Source organism: Lissotriton vulgaris, chromosome 12, assembly GCF_964263255.1.
Source record: "Lissotriton vulgaris chromosome 12, aLisVul1.2, whole genome shotgun sequence".
Lineage (NCBI taxonomy): Eukaryota > Metazoa > Chordata > Amphibia > Caudata > Salamandridae > Lissotriton > Lissotriton vulgaris.
Window position 1 is genome coordinate 109362203 of NC_141700.1, and position 24306 is coordinate 109386508.

Below are 24306 nucleotides of genomic sequence, written 5' to 3' on the forward strand. Positions count from 1 at the left end.
TACGAAGCAATACGGACGCATCAAAATCATTTTTGTTAAACTTAATGCATTCGAATGTTGAAAGAGTACTTTCAAAACGTAATTTTCCATTTTAAATACCAACTTCTTTTTCCACTTAAGACAGTTAAAATAAAGCTCAGTTTACTCTGCTAGTAATTGTATATAAGTATCCGTGTGTACTTGTAGGTGTGCTAATTGAATATAATATATATTGTTTTTCCGATACAGGTAACACGGACGTACTCCGATGAAACGGATATGAAGCAGTAGACTGCACGTTGTCGTCCTTCGTTTGTGTAGACGCCGGCCAATGGCAAGAGTCGTGGGCGTTGTTTTTTTCATCGGGCGTGGCCTATGCTCTCATCAGGACCAGTCTTGTTACAGCTGCATCCTGAGCACAGAGCATCATCTGAGAGTGAAGCCGGAGCATTTCTGTGGGGCGCGCCGTGAGGAGCGGGCCCGGAGTTTTTCCCAGGGACAGACGAGCCCTGCCCAAGTCCACAGCAAGTCACGAACGGCACGAAGGACCCCATCAAGCCAGGAACAGAGCATCATCTGAGCATAAGCCTTTGGAAGAAGCGTAGCAGTGTGCGTAGTTGGAGAGCAGAGCACACTGGGGGACCAGTTCACAGTAAGGGATTCTTCATAACACCAACAAGGAGCTTAAAAGCTAAGCCCAGCCCAGTAATCCAGGTTTGCCAAACAACTAAACGTTGGTGACGAAGAAAGCAGGAGTCAGACCCTAGTGTCACTGGATTAGGAACCCATCAGAGGTCTGCCCTGTAGTGATAGTACAGAATCCAGAACATGCTCGGCCCCTAGCACTATCTGCCTCTCCAGACCTAGAACTCTGGAGTTCTCCAGCTTAGATTTGAGAGCCAGGGTTAACCCAACCTAGATCTCTATACCCAGGCCCGAATAAAAGCCTAGATCATTCAGATCAGGAACTTGGCCCACACCCCAAGGACTTCAGGCGAGCCTAGTTTGCTTTGCCCAGCCTAATAGCCCCAAGCAGTGCAAGCCAGGAAACCAGTTCACCCTCAGAAAATCACCAGGGGCCGGAGGAGACCATCCTGGCCTAGGCTCTCAGAGCAAGTGGTCCTTCTACATGGAAACCAAGTAGGAGGTGAACCTTCCACACCAGTCTGTGCAGACGGGAGAAGGCAAGATGGCAGAGGTGACAAACCTGAAGACTGGCTTCGGTGAGTACCAAGGGTCGGGAAGGGCTCTGGGAACAGATTTAGGGACTGGTAAGGGAATGTTTTGCTATTATAGGAAGTAAATTGAATAAATAACGCATAATCTCCTTTGCTCAGGGGTGACCTTTGCAAATAGACGAACCAGGTGGTCGCTTATGGTGCCAATGCAATTGGGGCAAGAAATTCAATGAAAAAAATGTATTTAAGAAATAAATAAAATGGAACAAAGTGGCAGCAGTAACTGGCATCAATTCTAGGGCCCCCGTGTAGTGCATTGCAGTTGGGTGGCTGGGGTGGTAACGTAGGTCTTTTAAACCCAATATTATTCATTAAGTATAGACATTTTAATAGAATATTTAATGGTATCTAACCGTTCGAGGATAATAAAGGGTCCACAAATGAGAAAAAGCTAAAAGGCCTATATTAACGTCATGTTGTTTATTGTCATTTGTGGCTACATTGCTTAACCTGCCATGGGAGGAGGCTGCATTAAGTGTAATTGAACATATAAATATTAGAAACAAAAACAGAAATTTACCACAGTGTAAACATAACACCCTCAAATTGTCAGGCGGATAGCCTGTACCTTAACATCTAAATTGTACGTATAAACAGCATGACTTTAATGTATTAGACAAGAAGCATTAATGCTCAGCTGGAAATTTGAATAATATATTAAAAGCATGTAATTTGCAAAGAGATGTCATCACTCTGCCTTGGGGGGATGAAATGTGGCTCAAAAGGAGGTGTTATATAATAATACAATGGCGTTTAATATAATGTGCAAGGGCAGCATGTCTGGCAACCCTGTGGCGTTTAATCTGTCATATTGTGTCGAGAGATCGCATTGAATATAATAAGGCGTGCAATACAGTAAAGAATCAGGCACTGGAGAGGGGGGCAGCTGTTATTAAAAATCCTAAGTGTGTTGAGAACAGCGTGTACCATTGCATACTGTGCAATGAGAGCTCATTTGTCTGCCTGGAGTGTAGTCTCCCACAGCGAGGCCTGCTGTGTCAGATGTCCTGTATGTGAAATAGTTAACCCTCTTCTCTCCCACTAGCAATTTTCTTTTTGGCCATTATTTTATAGGATAATGTCATTTGTTTGTGCCCTGCGGTGTCGAGATGGGCGAGGGGGGTCTCAAAATTCACCAGGGCTGCTTTAGGGGGTTAAAATGAGGGGTTACCCATGCCTTCTATCTGGGGTGAATAAATCTTATTTGTAACCCTCCTCACCCCGATCCTAGGCTTTGCAATGTGTTGCCCCAAGTTAATATTCTGTCTTTTCAAATAAGTTCCCAAGACCCCCCGCCCTTGCGTGGTATTCGGTATTTCAGTGGCCAGTGCTTGGTTGCTGTCACAGTCCGAAAGTCTTTGCTTCTAGTGGAGCAGATGGGGTCCCTGCCCACAGTGTGTTTTGGGGGCTGTTATGAGTTGCTATGAATTATTTTGATGGTGCCGCGTGTAGCTCTCGCTAGTGCAGCGGGTGCAGTGGCACCGGTATCGGATTCCTCCCTCCACCACTGTTATTGCCACACAGGTGATCGGAGGCCCATTGCATGATTGCCCTCGCCCCCGTGCTACGCCACTGATAAAAGGATGGGGAGCTTTGTAAAATAAGCATAGATGGTGTCCGTGGGTGCCAGGGTCAGTAACTGGCTCCCCCCACGGCGGCCCCATGTTGGTGCCTCCCGCTCTTGGACGGGCGGCCCCCTAGGCGTCGCCCCGCTGGGATGCTCGCCGGGTCGATGGGTGGGAGCCGACCCCCCTCCTCCCTGCATCTGTTTTGCGGTGTAATGCTCGCTGCCCTAATGGCTGCTGCCTGGCGATGGGATGACGTCGTGTCTATTTCTGGGGCGGTGGGGGTGCTGGAAGGGCTTCATTTCGAGCCTTTGTTTATTGGGGGGTAAGGGCGGCTGCCGTGTTCGTCGTTACTGATACACAGACCACCCGACCGCCAGGGCCGGTTCTGGGCCGCAGTTACCCGGATGTCCGACTAGTAACATGGGGGAGCGCGCCGGGTCGCTATGATGAAACTAGGTCACTGTGAGTCAGGGGGGAGCGCTTCCTGACCATAGAGAGCAGAGCATCCTCAAACCTGATGCCCCTTTGAGTTAGATCAATGCACTTTAAATAATCCTCGGGCAAATCACCCAATAAAAAAAACAAGTTAGCTATGTATATTACAGAGTAGCAGGATCCCGGTCCATCTAGCCTTCCCACTTCCCTGCCCGCTCATGTCTCCAGCTTTGCCCATGCCTTCTTAATAGTTCATTCGGTCAATGCACTTACTGAAGAGATATCAGTGTTGCTGTTGGTCACTTAGTTTTGTCCCAGGTTGGGCCAGTGCACCTGCTGTTGGGAGCTGTGTGAAAGAATTGGGTACCGAGCTCGCATACAGACATTTACTCAGCCTTTCATCCTTTTTAGGTCAATAACATGTGAACCTTTGAATTGGATATTAAATACAATTTTTATTTTACAGTGCCATGAAGTCAAAAAAAATCATGGCACAAAGTGCTATGTGAAAAACATGCCATTGTTATTTTTATTTTTCAATTTTTTATGTTTCCTTCTCCAAATGTTTCAGGAAACTATTTTAGATAAACGCATAACATTTTTGCTGTGCAAGATCGACATATTGTAATTTTTTTAATACTCACAATGCACTCTCTTCAATCTGTGTAATTGTCTCAACCGCGCCTGCAGAGTTTGTGAATGAAGTTTAAAATTGTCTTATGTGGGCTCGAAGTTTACACTTTTCTTACCTTGCCTTTTTTATTTATTCATGTAATTGTTTAGTGTAGCGCCGGAATGTGCCCACACTCCATTTCGCAGCGCTTATATTCACTTGCATTTTATTCACCAGTGTCTTTGGATATGATTGAGCGCTTCTGGTGAAGGATCTGATGGGGACTCAGAGCATCAATCTGTATCTTCTGGCAAACGGGCTTGATAGAAAGATATTTTGCTTATTTTTGTCTTGCGGGTGGGAATGGGTTGTCCCACTGATGTCCGGCAGGGTGAAAAAGGCCTCTATGAAAGGCCTTTTCCAGCATTTCATTTAAAAGGCGTTCACAACTGGTTGGTTATTCTCGTATGAGTATGAAGTTCCACAGTTCTGTGCCCAAGATGCAAATTGTTTTGCCTCCATAATATTTAGAGTTGAATTGCGTTTGTTATGTAAGTCACATTTGTAAAGCGCTAACTCCTGCTGCAATGACATTGTAACGCCTTCTCTAATTGGGATCCCACTCGTACTGAACTGGGAAATCCACCAATCGTGAGCTTCGTTCCTTGGTGTTTCAATGGACGCTGTTGGTAAAGTGGTTGTTCAAAGTTTAGTTTAGAGCTGGTTTGTGCAGACTAGTGGGAAGGTGACTTGGGTCTAAACTTAGCAGATCTTTGTAGTGTGTTATGTGTGTGTGGGTGGTTCTCACGTCCTCCGTTGTATCATATTGTCAGTTGGCTGTTGCATGAACCAAGTACAGTGATCTCTATATTACAGTACAACTAAAGCTTAATTTGTAAAATATTATAATAAATAATTACAAGGACACCATTTTTTTCCTGAAGCTTCTGCTGCCTGTGCTTCTGATTTAAGATTTTGTTGACTACCAAGGTTGCCTTGTCTGGATTCCAACTCATGCCTGTTTCGTCCCATCCATTACGCTTCCTGCTATCTCACTCTTGTAGGATCTTTTTCATTCCTACTTCCGCCTTTTTCCTTTCTTTCCCTCCTACCTTATTTCTCCCTTTTATGCTTCCTCTCTCATGCTCCCATGAAAAAAAAATCCAGATCCCCAAAAAATGAGTGAAGGTGTCCACCACCTTACAACCACCATCAAAAATTAAGAACCATGCACATTTCAGGTAGATCTTTAATAATGAGTGTGTTGCATGTTTAGCCCAACTTTGTTATCTGAGTGGTTCTGAGATGAATGCTTGTGTGCTGTGTGGCCAGTGCTGTTGAGTTGGCAGCCGTTGGCCAGGTATGGCTTGGTGCCATCAGGTTATTGCTGCTTGACTGTATGAATAGATTGGATTGGGTATGTAAAGCACTGCCAGCCTGCAGTTAGTTGTCTTAAATGTGACTTCACTCATATGGCTGCAAACCGAAATGCTAAGTGATTGAGCTGTCCCACTCCGGTCTGAATCATCTCTGCAGATATCTTATTGAATTCCATCCTGAGATCATTTAACTAAGGCGTGGACTCTTATTGGATATGAGTGATGGCATGTTTGTTGCTCTCGTCAATAGTGCTGCACTCACATGAGTCATGATAATATGAATATGGGCCTTTTTTCACCCCGCAGCTCACCAGCGTCTCTTCTTACTTTGCCTTTTCATGACTGGTATAATTATTACCCAACTTGAAGGTATTCATAACCGATAATTGAAGCTCCAAAAGACTGAGGAATATGAATGACTAATATTCTTTTTTTTAACATGCACTTCAATCAAAGCATTTTAAAGGGGGAATATGATGTGTATTTATCCTTATTTGAGACGACTGCAGCCCAATTTTTTCTGTATTGTACCAATAATTCATAGGTTCCTAAAAAAAAGAACAGATTCCTTTTCATGGTAAAACCCATTACCACCCAAAATACTAGATCAAAACGAATCCTGCCACCTATTTCTCCTAGATCTATCATTAGCCTTCAATACGGTCAAACATATCAGTATCGTATACCTAATTGAACACAGAATTTGTCCTTCTTAGACAAGCGAACCCAAAGGATCAAGATTAACCAATCGCTACCCTCGAAAACACAGGTCACCTTGGGTGTCTCTCAAGGTTCCGCCCTATCTCCTACCCTCTTCAATTTATTTATGGAACCCTTAACCGAAATTCTGAAACTCTCTAACATCCAGTACCACGTGTACGCGGATGATACCCAACCATACCTAAAAATATCATCACTGGATGACATCCGCCTACTCAACACAATTCTACAAAAAACCCACACCTGGCTAACAAAAAACCACCTCAAACTCAATGCGCTCAATACTGACTTTCTCCTAATCTCCCCACCACAAGGACAAGGTGACATAGTAAACTGGATGAAACACTTAACAGCCCTCAAATGCAAACCTCATATTATCGATTCCACAAGGTCACTGGGAATAATACTGGTTAAGAATCTCAACATGAGGGAGCACATCAGCACAGCCACCAGGGAAGCCAACTTTCATATGAGCATTCTCAGAAAACTAAAACCCTTCCTCAACGACAACGACCTAAAAACAGCTGTTCAATCATTAGTTCTACCCAGAATAGACTATGGGAATATAACCTTATGTGGCCTGCCGAGATCCAGTCTTGCTCCTCTAAAAGCATCACTCAACATGGCTGCAAGACTCGTCACTGGCTCCAGAAAGAGCAACCACATCACCCTGGATCTAAAGGAACTGAATTGGCTCCCTTCTGAGGCAAGAGCACAGCTAAAAATTGCATGTATGATGCACAAAGCCCTGCACCTCACTACACCAAAGTATCTAGCCAATAAACTTGAATTATCAGGAAATAGCAGAACTCTGAGAAGCACCAACACCCTGCTATTGAAACCACAAAAATTTAAGAAAAAGAAAATCTACACACGCACCTTCTCTGGCCTAGCACAGAGGATATGGAACGCCCTGCCCCAAATAATCAGAATGAACCCCTCCACCACCTCCTTCAAAAAAGAAGCCCAACTACTTCTAATGAATAAAACTCTACCGATCCCAGCCCTGAGGCAAGTTGTTACCAACCTGAAGCTGCGCATCTACTAAGATACATGATGATCTCTAAATGGGAATGACCAACATAATCCTGACTTTCAACGAGAACTTGAAATCTACAAGATCGCATCTTAGATGCTTATTTATTTGTGACTAGCGCTCAACTTTTCTTGTGCTGTAACTTCTGTAAAGCACTCTGATACCCTCAGCAGGTCTAGTCCGTGCTATATAAAACTTTATAAATAAAAAATATATATATTTTTTACTATCTTCCAAGGAAGAAGTGCTAACAAACCTCTACCCATACACATAAAACACTACAATAATCTCCCTAGACAAAACCCAACTTACCTTCACATTCATTAACACAAACCAATTCTAAACTAAACTTTTAGAAAACTCTTTACTAGCCTTGCCCAATTAAAGGCCAAGAAACAGTGCTCAAAAAAGGCTGGTGGCCTTCCCAGATCTGGGGTACAGGGAACCCAGTTGGAGAAGGGGTGGCAACGTTGGTGCACATTAAATCCACAAACAACAAATAGCTACCTTAGTAAATCCCCTTCTGTTAATGGGTTCAACAATTAACCAAGGAATAAACATATTAACTTGTAAGAACTGTTCATTTTACAAAAACAAATATATATATTAAATTCATGTAAAAACGACACAGGAATACCCTGAATTGTTCGACTGTTTTTCTGATAATGCAATTTCAGGCCAGTTGTGAGCCACACTGGCCCTTTCTTACATGATTTTTCCAGTTTTAAACACCTATGTTGATTAACTGATTATTCTAATTTCCAGAAAATACTCCTCACTTGTACTTCATAAATAAGTAGTTCCAGGCAGGTTTGTCAGTTATCTACTGTTTTATTGTGGATTATCATGGCGATGTGCTACCTGGTTAGTGTAACAGGTATGGTCAGGCTGGTGTGCGCAACAGTCTCAGACTGGGGTATATGGGATTTTAAGGATGGGGTGTCAAAGACACGCCAGGCTTGTGTATCAAGAAGTGCCAGGCTGGTTTGTCTGTCTCAGACCGGTGTGTCTGGGATTGCTAGGCAGGTGTGTCCATGCATGGTCAGGCATCGGGTATTTTCTGGCCGGGGTGTCATTCTCAGGCTGTTGTATCTGGGATTGTTGGGCTGGTGTGTCCAAGCATGGTCAGGCATCAGGCATTTTCCTGGCTGGGTTGTCTGTCTCAGACTGATATGTCTGGGATTGTAGGGTTGGTGTGTCCAAGCAGGGTTAGGCATCAGGTATTTTCAGGCTGGGGTATCATTTTCAGACTGGAATGCCTGGGATTGTTGGGCTGGTGTGTCCATGCATGGTCAGGCATCAGGTATTTTCAGGCTGGGTGGCATTCTCAGTCTGGTGTGTCTGGGATTGGTGGGCTAGTGTATCCAGACAGGGTCAAGCATCGGGTATTTTCTGGTTGGTTTGTTTGTCTCAGACCGGTGTGTCTGGGATTGTTGGGCTGGTTGTGAAAGCATGGTCAGGCATCATGTATTTTCAGGCTGGTACCCTGGCACTGTTGGTGTGTTCTCTCAATGTCACTCTTCTATTGTCTCTTTCCCTGTCCCACCGCTTTCTCTCGTCTATGGTGTCTCCCACTTTCCCAGTGTCACTTCTCACGCGTCATTTTGTGGAGCCTTTTTTACCCCCAGCCAGCTGTCTCTGCTATTGTCCTAGAATTCCCCCAACCCCTACTATTGGCTGGGTTCTCTGTCACTGCCAGTATCGCCTGCTGTCTCTCGACAGTTAACCATCTGCTATCTCACTGGCTTGGTGCTGCTCTCACAGCCTCGACACGCACCCCCTTTACATGCTGGGCCTTCAGTCATCACCCTCCCTTCTGCTGTCTCGTATTTTCAGTAACTTGTCCCCTAACTACGTGAACTGTCACTTTTCTCTTTACCTGTCTCTTTCCCAGAATTCACCACCTTCACCTGTAATTGGTTACGAGCTGCTTTATCGGCGTCACTCTCTTCCAGTGGCACACTCTTTCTTTCCCATCATCCAAGCATCCCTTCCTACCTTATCTCTTTCGCTATCTCAACATCCCCCCATCTCTTTAACTGGCTGGGCGCAGCTGACACTGTCTTGTCTCTTGCTGCCCCTTCCATTGTCTCACAACCTCCCATGCTCTCTCCCTATCTTGCTCTCTCTCCCTATCTTGCTCTCTCTCCCTATCTTGCTCTCTCTCCCTATCTTGCTCTCTCTTCCTCTTTCTTGCTCTCTCTTCCTCTTTCTTCCTCTCTTGCTCTTTCTTCCTCTCTTGCTCTCTTTTCCTATCTTCCTCTCTTTTCCTCTCTTGCTCTCTTTTCCTACCTTGCTCTTTCTTCCTCTCTTGCTCTCTTTTCCTATCTTCCTCTCTTTTCCTCTCTTGCTCTCTTTTCCTACCTTGCTCTCTCTTCCTCTCTCTTCCTCTCTTGCTCTCTCTTCCTCTCTTGCTCTCTCTTCCTATATTGCTCTCTTTTCCTCTCTTGCTCTCTTTTCCTACCTTGCTCTCTTTTCCTCTCTTGCTCTCTCTTCCTCTCTCTTCCTCTCTTGCTCTCTCTTCCTCTCTTGCTCTCTCTTCCTCTCTCTTCCTCTCTTGCTCTCTCTTCCTCTCTTGCTCTCTCTTCCTCTCTTGCTCTCTTCCTCTCTTGCTCTCTCTTCCTATCTTGCTCCCTCATCCTCTCTTGCTGTCACATCCTACCTTGCTCTCTTTTCCTACATTGCTCTCTTCCTGTCTTTCTCTCTCTTCCTTGCTCTCTCTTGCTCGCTCTTCCTCGCTCTTCCTCTCTTGCTCTCTCTTCCCCTCTTGCTCCCTCTCTTCCTCTCTTGCTCTCTCTTCCCCTCTTGCTCCCTCTCTTCCTCTCTTGCTCTCTCTTCCCCTCTTGCTCTCTTCCTATCTTGCTCTCTCTCTTTCGATCTTGCTATCTCTTCCTCTCTTGCTGTCACATCCTATCTTGCTCTCTTTCAATCTTGCAATCTCTTCCTATCTTGCTATGATGCTGTCATATCCTATCTTGCTCTCTCTTCCTCTCTTGCTCTCTCTCTTCCTCTCTTGCTGTCACATCCTATCTTGCTATCGCTTTCTTAATCTGTGTCCTTTCCCCCCTCGTCCCTCTCGCTGTCCCCGCACCTCCATTCCCCCGTCACAGGCTCGGTCTTGCTGTCCTGTCTCTTCCTGACCCTTTCCTCGTCTCACAGGCCCCCACGCTCTCTTCCTAACTCACTGCCTCTCCCTTCATCCCAGTGTCCCCCCTTGCCTCTCAGTATCTGCCACCCCCTCCCTCCAGCTCCTCCCCCGGTGATGAAGGGCCCTCAGTGCTGCGGGTGCCGCCTGCCCCGTCTCGCGCGTCTCCCCGCTATGAGTCCACGCGGCCTCGGCCGTACCAGGCCCGGCCGCGCTTTGTTCCTGTGATGTCATCCTCCATTAGTGACATGTCTGCCGTGGGAGCGGCGCGAGGCCTCCGCCAGCTGGGGCTCCACTCCTCGGGGAGGGAGCAGGGGGGTCTGCGCCTAATGACTGTCTGATAATCTGCTGCATAAAGCACCAAGAGCCAGTGAGCACGGAGGATAAAAGAACTACGGAGCATACACAAGCAGAGAATTAGAAAGAACCATAAAACACCAACCACCCGCAGTTGCCCACACATGGACGGCAAAAGTGAGCCCAACACATCAATCGTCTTCCGAAAAACCACTCACGACCAGGAAAGAGGAACCAAGAACACACCAGCCAATCAGTGAATCAGTCATCACCAACCAATCACACTTGGGTAGCAAAGAGGCACCAAGAACACATCAATCAATCATTGAATCAACCATCACCGGAAAATCAAACTGGAACCAGATTGTGCAAATCAACAGAAAAGCATAGGTGGCAAAAAAACAAAATGAAAACAAAGCATGCCAACCATCTGCAGAAAACCTCCATGTGGGCAGGAAGAACGAAATAAGAACACAGTACACAGCATCTCCAGAAAGTATACATGGACAGCAAAGAAGAAAAAAAATGCATACATTTCCGTCAAACATCACACGTGAGCGGATGTATGACGATACAACGCAAACATTTACAACGCATGCCATTACAACTAATGTTTTTACATCGCATGCCATCACAACGCGTTTTCAGAAACTACATTTACAGGGCATTCCATTACAACTCATACCATTACAACGCATATAACTTTTAGGGCAACAGTAGGTTAAGTGTCGGATAGTGTAGGGGTAAAATTACTATTCCCACACCAGTGAGTGCAACAGTAGAGTAAGTGTTGGATAGTGTAGGGGTAAAAATTACTATTCCCACACTAGTGAGTGCAACAGGAGGGTAAGTGTTGGATGGGGAGGGGTAAAAATTACTATTCCCCATTACTTACCTTATATCGCTTTGTAATGACATGCATTGTAGTGACATGCATTGTAGTGACATGCATTGTAGTGACATGCATTGGAGTGACATGCATTGTAGTGACATGTGTTTTAGTGACATGCGTTGTAGTGACATGTGCTGTAATGACATGCGTTGTACTGACAGGCAATGTAATTGCTGCGTTGTAATGGTATGCAATGTAAAGGATGTTGCATTGTAATGACTGCGTTGAAAAGGTAGTGTGATGTAATAACTTTGTTGTAAAGGTTGTTTTCCCACGTGAGCACCAGACTACTCAAAGAAAGTCAGCACAAAGAGGAAATTGCAGACTGAGAGACAAAAAAGTTGCACAATAACGACCTTTCTTAGACTTTACCAGTTGGTTGTAAAATGGACATTAAAACGCACCAAGTTCTTCAGTAGTGGAATCGTTAGTTACCCTAATGGACTAGCAGTGGGTCCATCAAATCCAGGTGCCACAAGCGGCAGCAAGAAGGAAAACTCTATGCACCAATAAGTAGAAGCACGCACACAGACTGTACAAATCAACCCACAGTACAACAATCATGTTCTTGTGACCACATGTGTGTAGCGAAAGTTAACCCAGAACAAACAGCTGTCTTCAGGAGTGGGCAGCAGAATAGGAAAAACAATACACCAGCCAAATTCAGTAGGCCTCACGTAAGCAGCAAATGGGAACCCACAATGCACCAATCATCACCAGGCACACAAACACAACAAAGAAGAACCTACAAGACACCAGTTAAATCCTAGAGCAACTAAAGGGTCCCCATAACTATTTGTCGCATGGAGCCAACCAGTCAATGGTAATAGGAAACCCCCTAATACCGAATATTCAACAGGAAACAAACGGGCAGCAAAAACGAAGCCTCAATATAATTATAAATGACATGTTTTGGTGCTGTTATCACGAAAAATGCAGTTGTATAGAAACCCATATTTCACAGAGAACCACGAAATTTCGGAAATACTAAATGGTTGCCTGTGAGATACAGATTTCATCATTATGACAGTCCCCAAATCACTCTGCAGATCTTTGACAGTGTCATGGATAGGAGGACTATGCATCACAGGGGGTCAAATTATTTATTAGGGTTATATAAATGTGTCAAAAATGCAAAGGTGCAGCACATTTTCTATCCCTATTATTTCATCCATTTGAGATAGAAATATAATTTTTGGTTGATATTGCACTTAAAATTATGTAGCAAATTATGTGGCACAATCAGTAAATTCATAACTATTTTACAAACACTACATCCACAGAGTAACCTAAATACACTGACTCTTATACTTGCCAGGTGTTTTCTTGATAATTTATTCAAGAAATGTAAGCAAAGCCTAAACATCTGAATTCTAATCCATGCCTATTATTTGCTGCACTTAAAAAAAAAAAGACACACAAATTATGGACAGAATACAGAACAAATCAAACATTCACTCCCAGTCAAGAGTTGTGGGTTAAATCCATCGTTTGTTTGCTCCCCATGCCACCCCAGTTTGGACCCAACCATATGCAAATAAGTCTTGACTCTGCTCCTCATGGGAACAGTCCAGCCTGAACTACCAATCCAGGTCCTTCTAGGACTAGAAAGAAGCATCCTGGGACCGGTTTCGGGGTTTCACCCCTCATCAGCCAAGCTCGCTTGAATCCAGTGGCACAGTGAGCCCGAGACCCAGGTCTGGGTGAATGTTTGATTGATTCAGCATTCCGTCCATCATGTGTTGCCACAGCACTTAAAAAAAAAAGCCTTACAAGCTAATTATCATCAATATGAACATGTAATATAAAAAGTACATAACCGGTACCAGGTAAAATATGGTCCAATATTTGCATCTTGGGGTTCTAGTGACATTTACAAACCATTCAGCGTCAATATTGGACCAGTTTTACACTGTTATCCGTTAAAATGCCTTCTAACCAGTGGCACGGGGGCACTTCCCATATCAAATTAAATATAATAAAGAAATATAATACAATTGTCAGTGTCTTGAGGAAGAAGAGCAGTGATAGGGTGGTTGTCATGGCTTCTTGGATGGCTAGCTTGACATGAGAATGCTTGAGTATGTGTTTAAGCCTTAGCTTCTTGTGAGATTTGCAGAATGGGGCTTTTTGCACTTGGTCTACTGTGGACCTCCTGTAATGACAGTTGTAACATGTAAATGTGGTGAGTAGCTGAGAACTGTAGTTTTGTAAGGGGCATAAAATGAAATACTAGCATATGAAGATCTCAGTGTAGAAGGATGAGAAGGGATGATATGGTTAGTTTTTTAGGCCGAGGACCGTAGGCTGCGCTTGCGCAGTCTCCGGAAGGAGATTTAATGTTTTGGAGTATGGGGGCTTGAACCCACATCTCTACTCCATTCTCCTCATTGGCTGACTTCCTAAACGGAGGCCAGCCGTTGGAGGAGAGGGGAGTCACGCCAATGAAGCCCCGTCTCTTTCGGATTCGGGGGCGTGGTTTTTCTGCGTTCTTTCGACTGTGACGTCCTCCATCACTCAGAACGCCAAAAACACGCCCCCCCGAATCCGAAATTTTAGGATGTTTGCGGCGGCCATTTTTTTTGTTGTTGTTGTGAGGAACAGCTTGTTTTGTAATGCTAAATAAAAATAATCGGTTTTATATATGATAACTTCCTTGTGTACGTTATATCTTTTTAGCAGCTGTAAATTTAAACATAAATGAATATTTCCTTTATATATAACAGCCACCATTATTTAGTGTATTTGAACAAAGATGTTAGCAAACATTGATATCAAGCGGGAGCTTTATTTGCTATAAGAGCTGTACTGTTGAGGGATAGAGGCACGGCTGCTGTAGCTCTCCGTTTCAGTCACCCAGCGTTCACGTACCAGCACTTCTGTTCCAACACCCCAGGAGCAAACCACCGCGCTGATTGCCGGGAATGGCGCCGCCTCGTCGACCAATCATAAAATGGTGAGGTAGCGACAGTTGGTGACAGGGGCAGGGCTAATGGCTATGCATGCTGAAGTGGGAAACATCGCAATGACGTCACTATTTTGTTACGGAGGCTTTGTCTGTTGTACTATTTCCATATTCTGTCTGAGGCAGTATTAGGACTGTGTACAAAATGCCATGAGATAATTCACTCTCTGAATGTATTTCATAAAATACAATTTTAGTATTTATTACGTACACAGTAATACTTAAATTGTAATCGTAAACTTGAAAAAGAAATTGCCTGACTTGAAAACGGCCCTCACATGCAACAAATGTCCTACTATAGTGATTAGTTGCTGCGTCTGAAAACAAGAAGCAATTTCTAGTCCGTCGTCTTTCGTGTCAATGCGTTCCCTGCAGTTATCCGTCTTCTGTTTGTGTGGCCTGAGTGTGGGTGGGTTGGTCTGGTGACGGCTCTTGCTCAGCCTCTTCTTTCAGCCTTTCAAGCGGTCTTTGAAGAAGGGTTGTAGGGCATGGGTGGTGGACAGTTTCCCACCAGTGCTGCAGGAACTAGGCTGAGCCCTTTTTACCTGCCGCATCATGTCCGCCCTGGAGAAGCAGCTACAGACGAGACGGCTGCCCTCCAGACCGCCGATACCCGGAGGAGGCCAGCCTGGGGCAAAGATGCGCATGGGGTAAGTGAACTCTTTCGATCCTACAACTACACCTGGGCACAGCCCGTAGGAGGGGCGGGGTGAATGAATGAAGGGTGTCCCTAATGCTGAATTCCGTAAAAGCCGAGTCAAAGCATATTTGTGTCATATTCAGATTAAGAGAGATCGTGCAGTAGGCGTTGCTATTACGTGTGATTGAGCAGTCCATCAGCAAAGCCCTCGCAGTTTCTGTTCAGGCTAAATAACCTGTATATTGTATTGCAGCATTTATATAGCTTTTACTCCCCCATGTCAGGCTGTCTGCATGGGTAGCATGATACGCCATGTAGGGTGTGTAGTTTGAAATATATTGTCTTTGTTTTTGATCGTGTGTGGGGAGTGTTTCCATGTTGTGCATGGTGACTAGTGCGCTGCGATTATCGTGACACAACCCTTACCAGTGTAATGAATGAAGAAGTGTGAGAGTCAGGCGCGCAATTTATGGTTTTCAGAAAGCTGGCAGCTTTTAGCCCCTTGTTGTATATTTATGATCATGGTTCTCTTAGTTGGTTATTGCACTGAGTTGTCCATTCTGATATATTGTGTTTAAACTGTAAAGTCCTGACCCGGCATGCGTTGGAGGGAGTAATGGTGGATATATGTAAAGACTTCCATCATAACCTGTGCTTGAAATGTAAATGTAGAAAGGTAGGTTCTCATTAAACCAGGATATCTGTTAACTACTTAGAAGTGCTGGCACTCTCCTATTACAAGTGTTAGGCCTCCCCTGAGAATTGCAGGTACTCGCCTCTTTAAATTAAACAAGTGCAGCTATTCAGTACCTGCCCATTTAAGACCCTGTTAGTAACTCTTCATCTCTAGGAAGTAGCCCTCTCCTTATCCACACAACAGAATGACACCCACTTAAATCATTGATATTTCTACAACCAACCTACAGCGCTACGTTCCTTCTTTCAAATAGGTTGTGGTAAGCTTTTGTGGGCTCGGGCTATACAATGTGTGATGCTTTCCGACACTTTTGGTAGAGCAAACTTGACAGGGCATCCACATCGTTGTACGTAGATATTTCTTTCTTCATCTTTTATCCACCCAAATTCAATTTTTTGGTGTACCTATGAAAGTATAGCTGTATAACTGATTTATAGAATAGGAAATAGGCATGAAGTAAATCAATCCGAGGCACCAGCTCTGCCATGTTTACAAGGTTGGTCCAGGTCAGGTTTTTGTTTTAACCCTGAGACTTATAATTGTGACAATCATGTACAAAAGCAGGAACACAAGTCACGAAATTCAAAGAAAAAAACAAACCTGGTTTGACTTTCTCATCACCCATGGACCTCAAACTCCATGCGTGTGTATTATTAACCAGAGATAACTGAGTCGAGGTTGGTGCTGTTTTAATGACCACCTCTGCACAGACACCACCTTAAAGTGGGTCAACATGCTCCTGGCTATGTTTTTAATTTACCAAAGCACTGCAGTCCTGCGCCACTTCATTTTATTTACTTAAACTATCACTTCTTAATAAAATCATTTGTCAAAGAAAAGGCCTGAATGGGGGATTGCATCTTTGCTGATATGCAACCCATCTATTCCAGTACATTGTGCAGGAGAGAGAGTCCTTTCACACCGCACCCCAAACTTTATGCCAGTGCACCTCAGAACCCCTGCCCCCTCGCTGTGCTTGCTCTCCTGTGTGTGTATGTGGCTCTGTGTGTGTATGTGGCTCTGTGTGTGTATGTGGCCATGTGTGTGTATGTGGCTCTGGCTGTGTGTGTGGCTCTGGCTGTGTGTGTGGCTCTGGCTGTGTGTGTGGCTCTGGGTGTGTGTGTGGGGCTCTGTGTGTGTATGGCTGTGTGTGTGTGTGGGCCTCTGTGTGTGTGTGTGTGTGTGTGTGTGTGGGCTTTGTGTGTGTGTGGGCTCTGTGTGTGTGTGTGTGTGGCTCTGTGTGGGTGTCTCTGTGTGGGTGGCTCTGTATGTGTGTGGGTGGCTTTGTGTGGGTTGCTCTGAATGTGTGTGGATGGCTTTGTGTGTGTGGCTTCGTGTGGGTGTAAATGCAATCGGTCATGCATTTGCGAGCGATTAAGCTTTTGGCATTGTAAATGACAATGCCATTTATTTAACGATTAAGCTATTGGCAATGTAAATGACTATGCCATTTATTTATGATTTTTTAAAAAAAATGTCATGAGCAATGCCAGTAGCTCTACCTTTAATAATGCCGAGACCATTGCATTGTAAATGCTTGTCATTGGTCCTGTGAGGAGCCATGCTGCCAAGAGAATTACTTGTTTAAGATGAACAAACAGTGTTTTCAGAAGAATGGTGAGAACTGCATCTCCTCTGTTCCAGTGTAAGAACTAAGGCTTGAATGCCTTGTTAGAAATGTTCAAGTGGGGAAGAACGTTTTTACTTTCAGATAGAGTGTAGTTGGACTGTCTCTTTATTCAGTTTTTAAAGGAGTTTTATGTTGCTTTGTTTTGTCGTATTCTGCAAACTTCATAGTGTGTCAAAAGTTTCAGCCAAATCCTGTTGGCCTCTTTAGGGACAGGCTCAGGCTTATGTCTCAGGAGGGATACGTTTTGTATCCAAGCTGTCAAAGGGCTCCCGGTAGAGGCTAGTTTGAAAGTAAAGAGGGTCTCCCTTCAACCTTCTTCGGCTCTCCAGTTCCTTTGACAAGGAATAACCCTTTCCAACAGACTGATGGTGAAAGTGTTGGGTATCTTGTTTCACCCTTTCTGATATGTGGTCTGGTATCTAGTATGGCTGGATCCTGGAGTTGGTGGGGTGGTCAAAGTGAAGTAAGTTGATCATGTTGGATCTGAGTTGTAAGCCAGTGCAATCGGAATTGAGGCAGATGTCCAGGAACTTGTCCACTGTCCTGATACGCTCCATTATTCGATTAGTATTTTTTTACAAATTCTTCTTGAATTCTAGGAGGTCACGTTCAGCTCTTAAAGACTGGACGTAGTGTTACATAGTTCTGATTCATGGAGAGAGAGGTACCTCCCTCCATGTTTCTGGCATGTGAGTCAGAGTTGGATTTCCTTGTAGGATTTTGTTGATCTTGGTAGTTGTAGTAATGAAGTCCAGACAGATTGAAGTAGTTCAAGATGATTTTTTGTTGATATGTAGATGAGCCCCACCAGGAGCAGCCAGCATGCTGCTCAGCCCCATCACAACTGTGGCTTTTCTTGACACACCCAACATTCCGTAATACATCATCATTCTGTAACATTCCAATGGCAGAGCATGTGGTAGAAAATGGCATACACAAGCATGGACAGAGAACTAGGATACTACATATATCCTTTTCTTCTATAACACAGCAAATACGATAGAAACCAAAGGAAGAACATGAAAGCACCGATCCTTGCCTCCAGACACGCCCACTGGCCAGACAGGCATGACAGGAGGCAAAGCACAGCATGAGAAATAAAGAAAACAGAGAAGAGAATGAATGAATAAACTAACATCACGCATACTTCCCTGTAAACAACATAGCTAAATCGACAATGTAAAGCAATAAGGCTTAATGTAAACAGGGTGAAGAAAGAATGAATTAATACAATAACATCACTCCTACTTCCCTGTAAACAACATAGCAATAGAAAATCGACATTGTAAAGCAATAAGGCTTAATGTAAACATGGTGAAGAACAATGGAGAGAGGGGAAAGAGGTCACATGATGTGCACTGTAATAATGGGAATAAGACCCATATGACACACACTGTGAGTTAAAAAAAATATACTACACCGTGTAAGAACAACCTGGGCAACCTCATGTAGAGGTCACTTGTCGTCAGTGTAATGACAACCTGGACAACCTCGTGTAGAGGTCACTTGACGTCTGTGTAAGGACAACCTGGACAACCTCGTGTAGAGGTCACTTGACGTGCACCGTAATGAAAATAAATCTCATACTACACACACTGTGTGGAGTAATGGTATAATAGAAATTTGAACCTGAACCTTAGACTTACCCTGAAACATGAGGGAGGTTTGAAATTGTCAGGTAGCGTACATGTACATAAACCCATGACATATTCCTGTAAATAGATAAGATAAACTGGTGTGGATGGGACTAACACCCATACATAAAATCCTTGTGTGGCATAGAAACCGTAAGTAGAACAAGTAGGCAAATGTACACTGAACAAATCTGACAAAACCCCTTGCCATCCCTAAGATGGAAGAACAAATGATGTGAAAAGAACAATGATACAACTCTACATATATTGCATCTATAAAATATAACCCACACCGGTGAGCAACCGCTCATCCAAGTACAACTATGCAAAAGAACACTCTTGCGTAAGAGAACACATAGTAAACATGCCAAATCATAGAAACACAAAAATACAATAAATAGTAAACCTGACACATACGTGGAAAAGTGAAAATATTTGTAGCAAACAATCTAGAACAACTTCCATAAAGCATGCACTTATAAACTGCTCCAGACACTGTACCACCAGACACAGTATATTTTAAAAAATGGAGCTTCTGACCTAAGAAAGGATCATGTGCTAGATATTTATAGAACACAGAACACAACTTCACACCGAAAATCAGTGTGAGAAGAAATGCTTGTAGATCAGCAACCAATCAATTTGAACACTGTCACCAGATGGCAGCTAAGAGAAGAACAAAAAAAAAACCAAAGTTGTCACTAACAACTGGAAGTAAAAGAAGAATCTAGATGCTCGGTGCGTATGAATAATTGATCCCGGAGAACGTAAGACGATCCTCTGCAGATACTTTCGTTGAAACAACACGAAAAGACAGAGAAGGGCATCTCATCACGCTGCACATGGCACATAGGAAGAAGCAGTAAAAACGTGGTTGGCATCATGATTACTGAAACATCCTTGAAAACCGCAGTGTCAGCCAACCAGAACATGGCAGCGCGTAGTGTACGTTGTGCCGTATGGCTCACGGCATGCTCATGCGCCAAATAGTGTCACAGGGTATTGCACAGAGGAAGACCTTGACCTCACTGTGGATCCTCGAGGGACGCGCGTGACATTAAGCGTGTGGTAAGATACACTCGCATTTTAAACGAACCAACAAGGAGGTTAACGGCCAAAGTTTAGGCATATCAATGCTGTAAAGAAAAATGTTGAGAAACTCACCGCTTTTATTATAAATAGGACGAAGATAGTCCCCTTCATAACAGCGGTTGCCTTTGCAGATGAACTCCAGACCAGAGTAGGCCGTCTCACACTCTCAGTATGGCCCAACAAAACAGTGGAGCCAAATAGTAGAAATGTAAAAGTAATTTCCACTGTTTCTGGCGCTTGTTACAAGCTTGAATATAGAAGACACGTGAATAGGCAGAATGGATAGTAAAATTACCATCCCACTCACGTTGAGACAAAAACGGCCACAAAAACCAAACAGTACTCACAGTATGTAGTTACATCTTTATCCTTGTAAACTCTTGTTTTTGACAAGCAACAAAAAGGTTGATAACTTTGTGTACTGGTATCTCCCTTTTACCGCCAACATGGAAATGAAAGTGACACTTGACAGTTTTGAAATGTCTTCGAAATTCTTTGATAAAAGGCGCAGTTCTAGTAGATGTGTCCAGATACAAAACGACAAGAATTTACTACCTTAGTGTACTTGAAAGCGTGTAGACACATGACACAGAGTACAGCACGATTGAGTTGCTTTGATCTTGAGAGGCGCTTGTAAAGACAGAACAGTCACACTGTTCTTGTGTGGTGCTTGTGAAATACATTCAATGAGACAGGCTTGTGTGAAGAGAGATCTGGCAAGCAGAGGTTGGGGGCGACCGGTGTAGTGGTCACTGATGGGGATCAAGATGCCAGAATCCTTGTTCCAATCGTAGTTTGATGCTTGTTCTCAAGAACTTGACTTCCTTAACATTGACTTCTTTTGTTGAGCACGTAGAACGAGGGTACGTTTCCAGATCGTCGCCATAAAAATGTAGTAATGAAGTCCAGACAGATTGAAGTAGTTCAAGATGATTTATTATTGATATGTAGATGAGACCCACCAGGAGCAGCCAGCATGCTGCTCAGCCCCATCACAACTGTGGCTTTTTTGACAGACACCCAACATTCCGTAATACATCATCATACTGTAACATTCCAGTGGCAGAGCATGTGGTAGAAAATGGCATATACAAGAATGGACAGTAAACTAGGTTAACACAGTAGTCTTGGTGGGGCATAGTGTGTTGCTAATTTCTAACGGTGTCACTGTTTTTTTATTCCAATGCACTTTATGTGCACAAAAATATTACATTTGTGTGTGCCTCATGTTTTTCAAGCCTGAGAATCAACCTCAATTCTTGATTCCAGACTCGTTGGCATCTACTTATGGATGTTTTGGCAGGCTAGTAGAAATTATGTTAGAGTTGTTAAATTGGGCCACCACAAGTGACATAGTCAACTCTAAATGTACGGTCTAATACCTATGGATTAAGCCGTAATAAAAATGACTCTGGGATTCGGTTGTCTGAGATGATTCTTAGGGTCTCGGGCATGATACCTTGGCTCCTACTTAAGCAAAAAACAGTTTAAGCGATTTAGTGTCATCTTAAACTGTGTTGCCCACTTTTGTCAAGAGTTTTGCCCTCTGTATTTCAGAGCATAATCAATGTTTCAAAAATGTATTTGGTCTGGCCCTAGACTCTTAATTTCCGAGGTGAGATGTTTTTATGTTACTCACTGTTCTGTGGTATTCTTTGTAGATAATTTTTATGTGATTCATGGCCACATCTGTTGGCAACAGCTCAACAGGGGTTGCTCGCTGTTTAAGCCAAGTCAATTTTTAGGTTTTCCATTAGAGCATGTTTTTGGTCACTATTTATCTTTGTTCATCTGGGAGTTAGAAACTGCCGGACTGAACACCACACTTAGGGTCAGATGTATGTCAATTTTTTGCGGTCTCAAACGGGCGAAAGGCCCATTTGCGACCGCAAAAAAGAGTCCAGGCATGAACAAACGCTATTTTGCGAGTCAGTGACTCGCAAAAAAACGTTTGCTACTCTCACTATTAAGAAGGAGAGTCCCTTCTTAATAGTGAGTGTCAATGCACTGTACCATTGTTTTGCAACCGCATTTGCTGCCGCTAAACACTCGCAGTTTACCACCTACTTCAAGTAGGTAGTAAACCACTTGCAAACAGAAAGGGGTCACAAGGGGACCCCTTTGTGAGTGTGTGCAAATTTTTTTTTAGAGCAGACAGTGGTCCCAGGGACCACTGCCTGCCCTTTAAAAATGAAACTGAAAAGTTCAATTTTTCTTTTTCAAATGTATCCCGTTTTCCTTTAAGGAAAACAGGATGCATTAAAAAAAACTGCTTTATTTAAAACGCAGTCCCAGATATGGTTGTCTTCTGACCTCAGTAGGCCACCATCCCTTGGAGTGCTAGCCATTTCCAATGGGGTCGCACATTGCGACTGCCTCATGAATATTAATGAGACATGACATTTGTGACCCCATTAGGAATCGCAAACAGTGTCTGAGACACTGTTGTACATTTAATTTTGCGACTCGCAAATTGCGAGACACAATTCCACGCAGTTTGCGACTCACAAAATTGAATAGTCGTACATCTGGCCCAAAATGTCAAAACAGACCAACAACAGTTGTGGCGAAACTGGCACCACAAATAGTATCTGTGCTGCAAAACCTGGTCCTTAAATCTGTTTACCTCATTGCACAGTTCATACCCAATATCTGAGGCATTCCAGGGCTACTTCGCTGCTCCCTTTACACCGTGGCTTTTCTACGTGTTTGGCCCTAAGATGAACGCCTTGCGAAAGATCTCTGTTCAGCCACTACTCAACCGTGGGACAATTGTGTTGCTGAGCACTTGCACAGTCTATCTTTGCTCGGGTCATCAAAATGAATGTTTGCGGAACGCTCAGAGCCAACATCTGAAGCAACCTTGGGACAATCTTTTGCTGCCTTTGCACACGTCACTTTCCATTTCTGCGCTAAAAATGAATGTTATTTTGTCAGCTTAGGTCATCATAACACCCTTGACACTGTTTAAAATGCTGCTGTAGCACTTTCTCTTGCACTACTTGTTTTTTACAATGGTTTCTTTTGTTTGAAACTGCTGCTCCGATCCCATACCAATGAGATGTATGTTTGTTAAGGTTTTAATTAACAGTGCAATAAATTGTTACTTACTCACTAGTTATCCTCTGGAGGCACAACACTTGAACCTCCAGAAGAAGTGACAAGCCGATACAGAGAACTAAAAATCTATACAAGCCTCTAACAAAGTCGAAAAATACTACAGAGGAGACCGGTTTGGCTCAAGATTACAGCCAGTTAATATTATAGTAAACGAAATGGAATAGGGAATAAGATACAGCATTTTTCACCTGAGTCAACAAACCCAGAAGCATTTACTATTGGAGATGTAAGGCATGGAAACTAACATGGAAAATAAAGATGTCCCTAGAAATTAAAGTGACTTGAATCTTTGTGCTGGCGAACTACATGAAAACACTACCAAGATCAATCACATGTAAGAATACCTGATATATACTGCCCTCCAATATAAAACAAGGTGCAATACTGACCGAGAGGACATGTTACCTCAGTGAGCGTGACCGGAAGCGAGGAGCTTCCAGAAGTCACACCGGCAGACTGGATTTCCCAAATTCAGATCCCAGATCTCAGGGTACACAGTGTTTAAATGGAAAAACAAGTTAAAATAAGCATTGGCAAATCCAATAGCTCTGACCACACCAAGCTACTGGGCTGTTTTTTTTTTTTATTGGAATTATATGCCATAACATGAAAAGAAGAAAAGAAGTTGAATATGTAGCCGCCTAAAATATGGCAGCGATATTCGTGCTATAAATAATCATGTTTAATATAAATTAACTGTTGCAATTGATTATAATGGTACAGGACGGGTGCTTGATGAAAATATGATTCTGTGTTGGCAAATACAACAGGTATTATTGCCTTTCATTATTGTAACCTGAAGACATTTCTTTAAGCACACCAGGATGACTAAAAAATAAAAATGTATGAAGAATTAAAAGAAAAAAAGTAAACTATTGACCTGCTAATCCTGGCACGAACTTCACTTTCTTTTTCGGGTAATGTGTTCAGGCAATCGGGCAAAAACATGTCCCTCACAAAGCAAGAGAGTCAATGGCTGAAGTGGGGTGACCCATTGCTCATGCTGCTTTAATGTGAATGGTGGATAAGGCAATCAACAAAGAGGGCTAATCTCTATCGCCATTTACACATATGTATCTGTAAGTATTTTTTCATGTAAGAATCGCTTTGATCGCCTGCAGCTGAAGAGAACGCTAAAGCTATCTCCACCCGAGACTTAACCCCTTCGATGCTGATGACGAGCTCAGCTCATCATCAGCCACGGTGGTCGTGTGCTGATGACGAGC

At 43.5% G+C, this 24306-nt stretch overlaps 1 protein-coding gene across 1 annotated transcript in view; it reads left to right on the top strand.

The window, feature by feature from the left end:
- Window positions 1-377: 377 nt before the first annotated feature.
- Window positions 378-24306, top strand: part of SYT11 (synaptotagmin 11) — a 136203-nt gene continuing 112274 nt past the window's right edge. Inside the window, exon 1 of the mRNA XM_086947419.1 lies at window positions 378-1202. Coding sequence (XP_086803545.1) covers window positions 1169-1202 — 34 coding nt within the window. The 5' untranslated portion in view covers window positions 378-1168. The remainder of the gene's footprint in view (window positions 1203-24306) is intronic.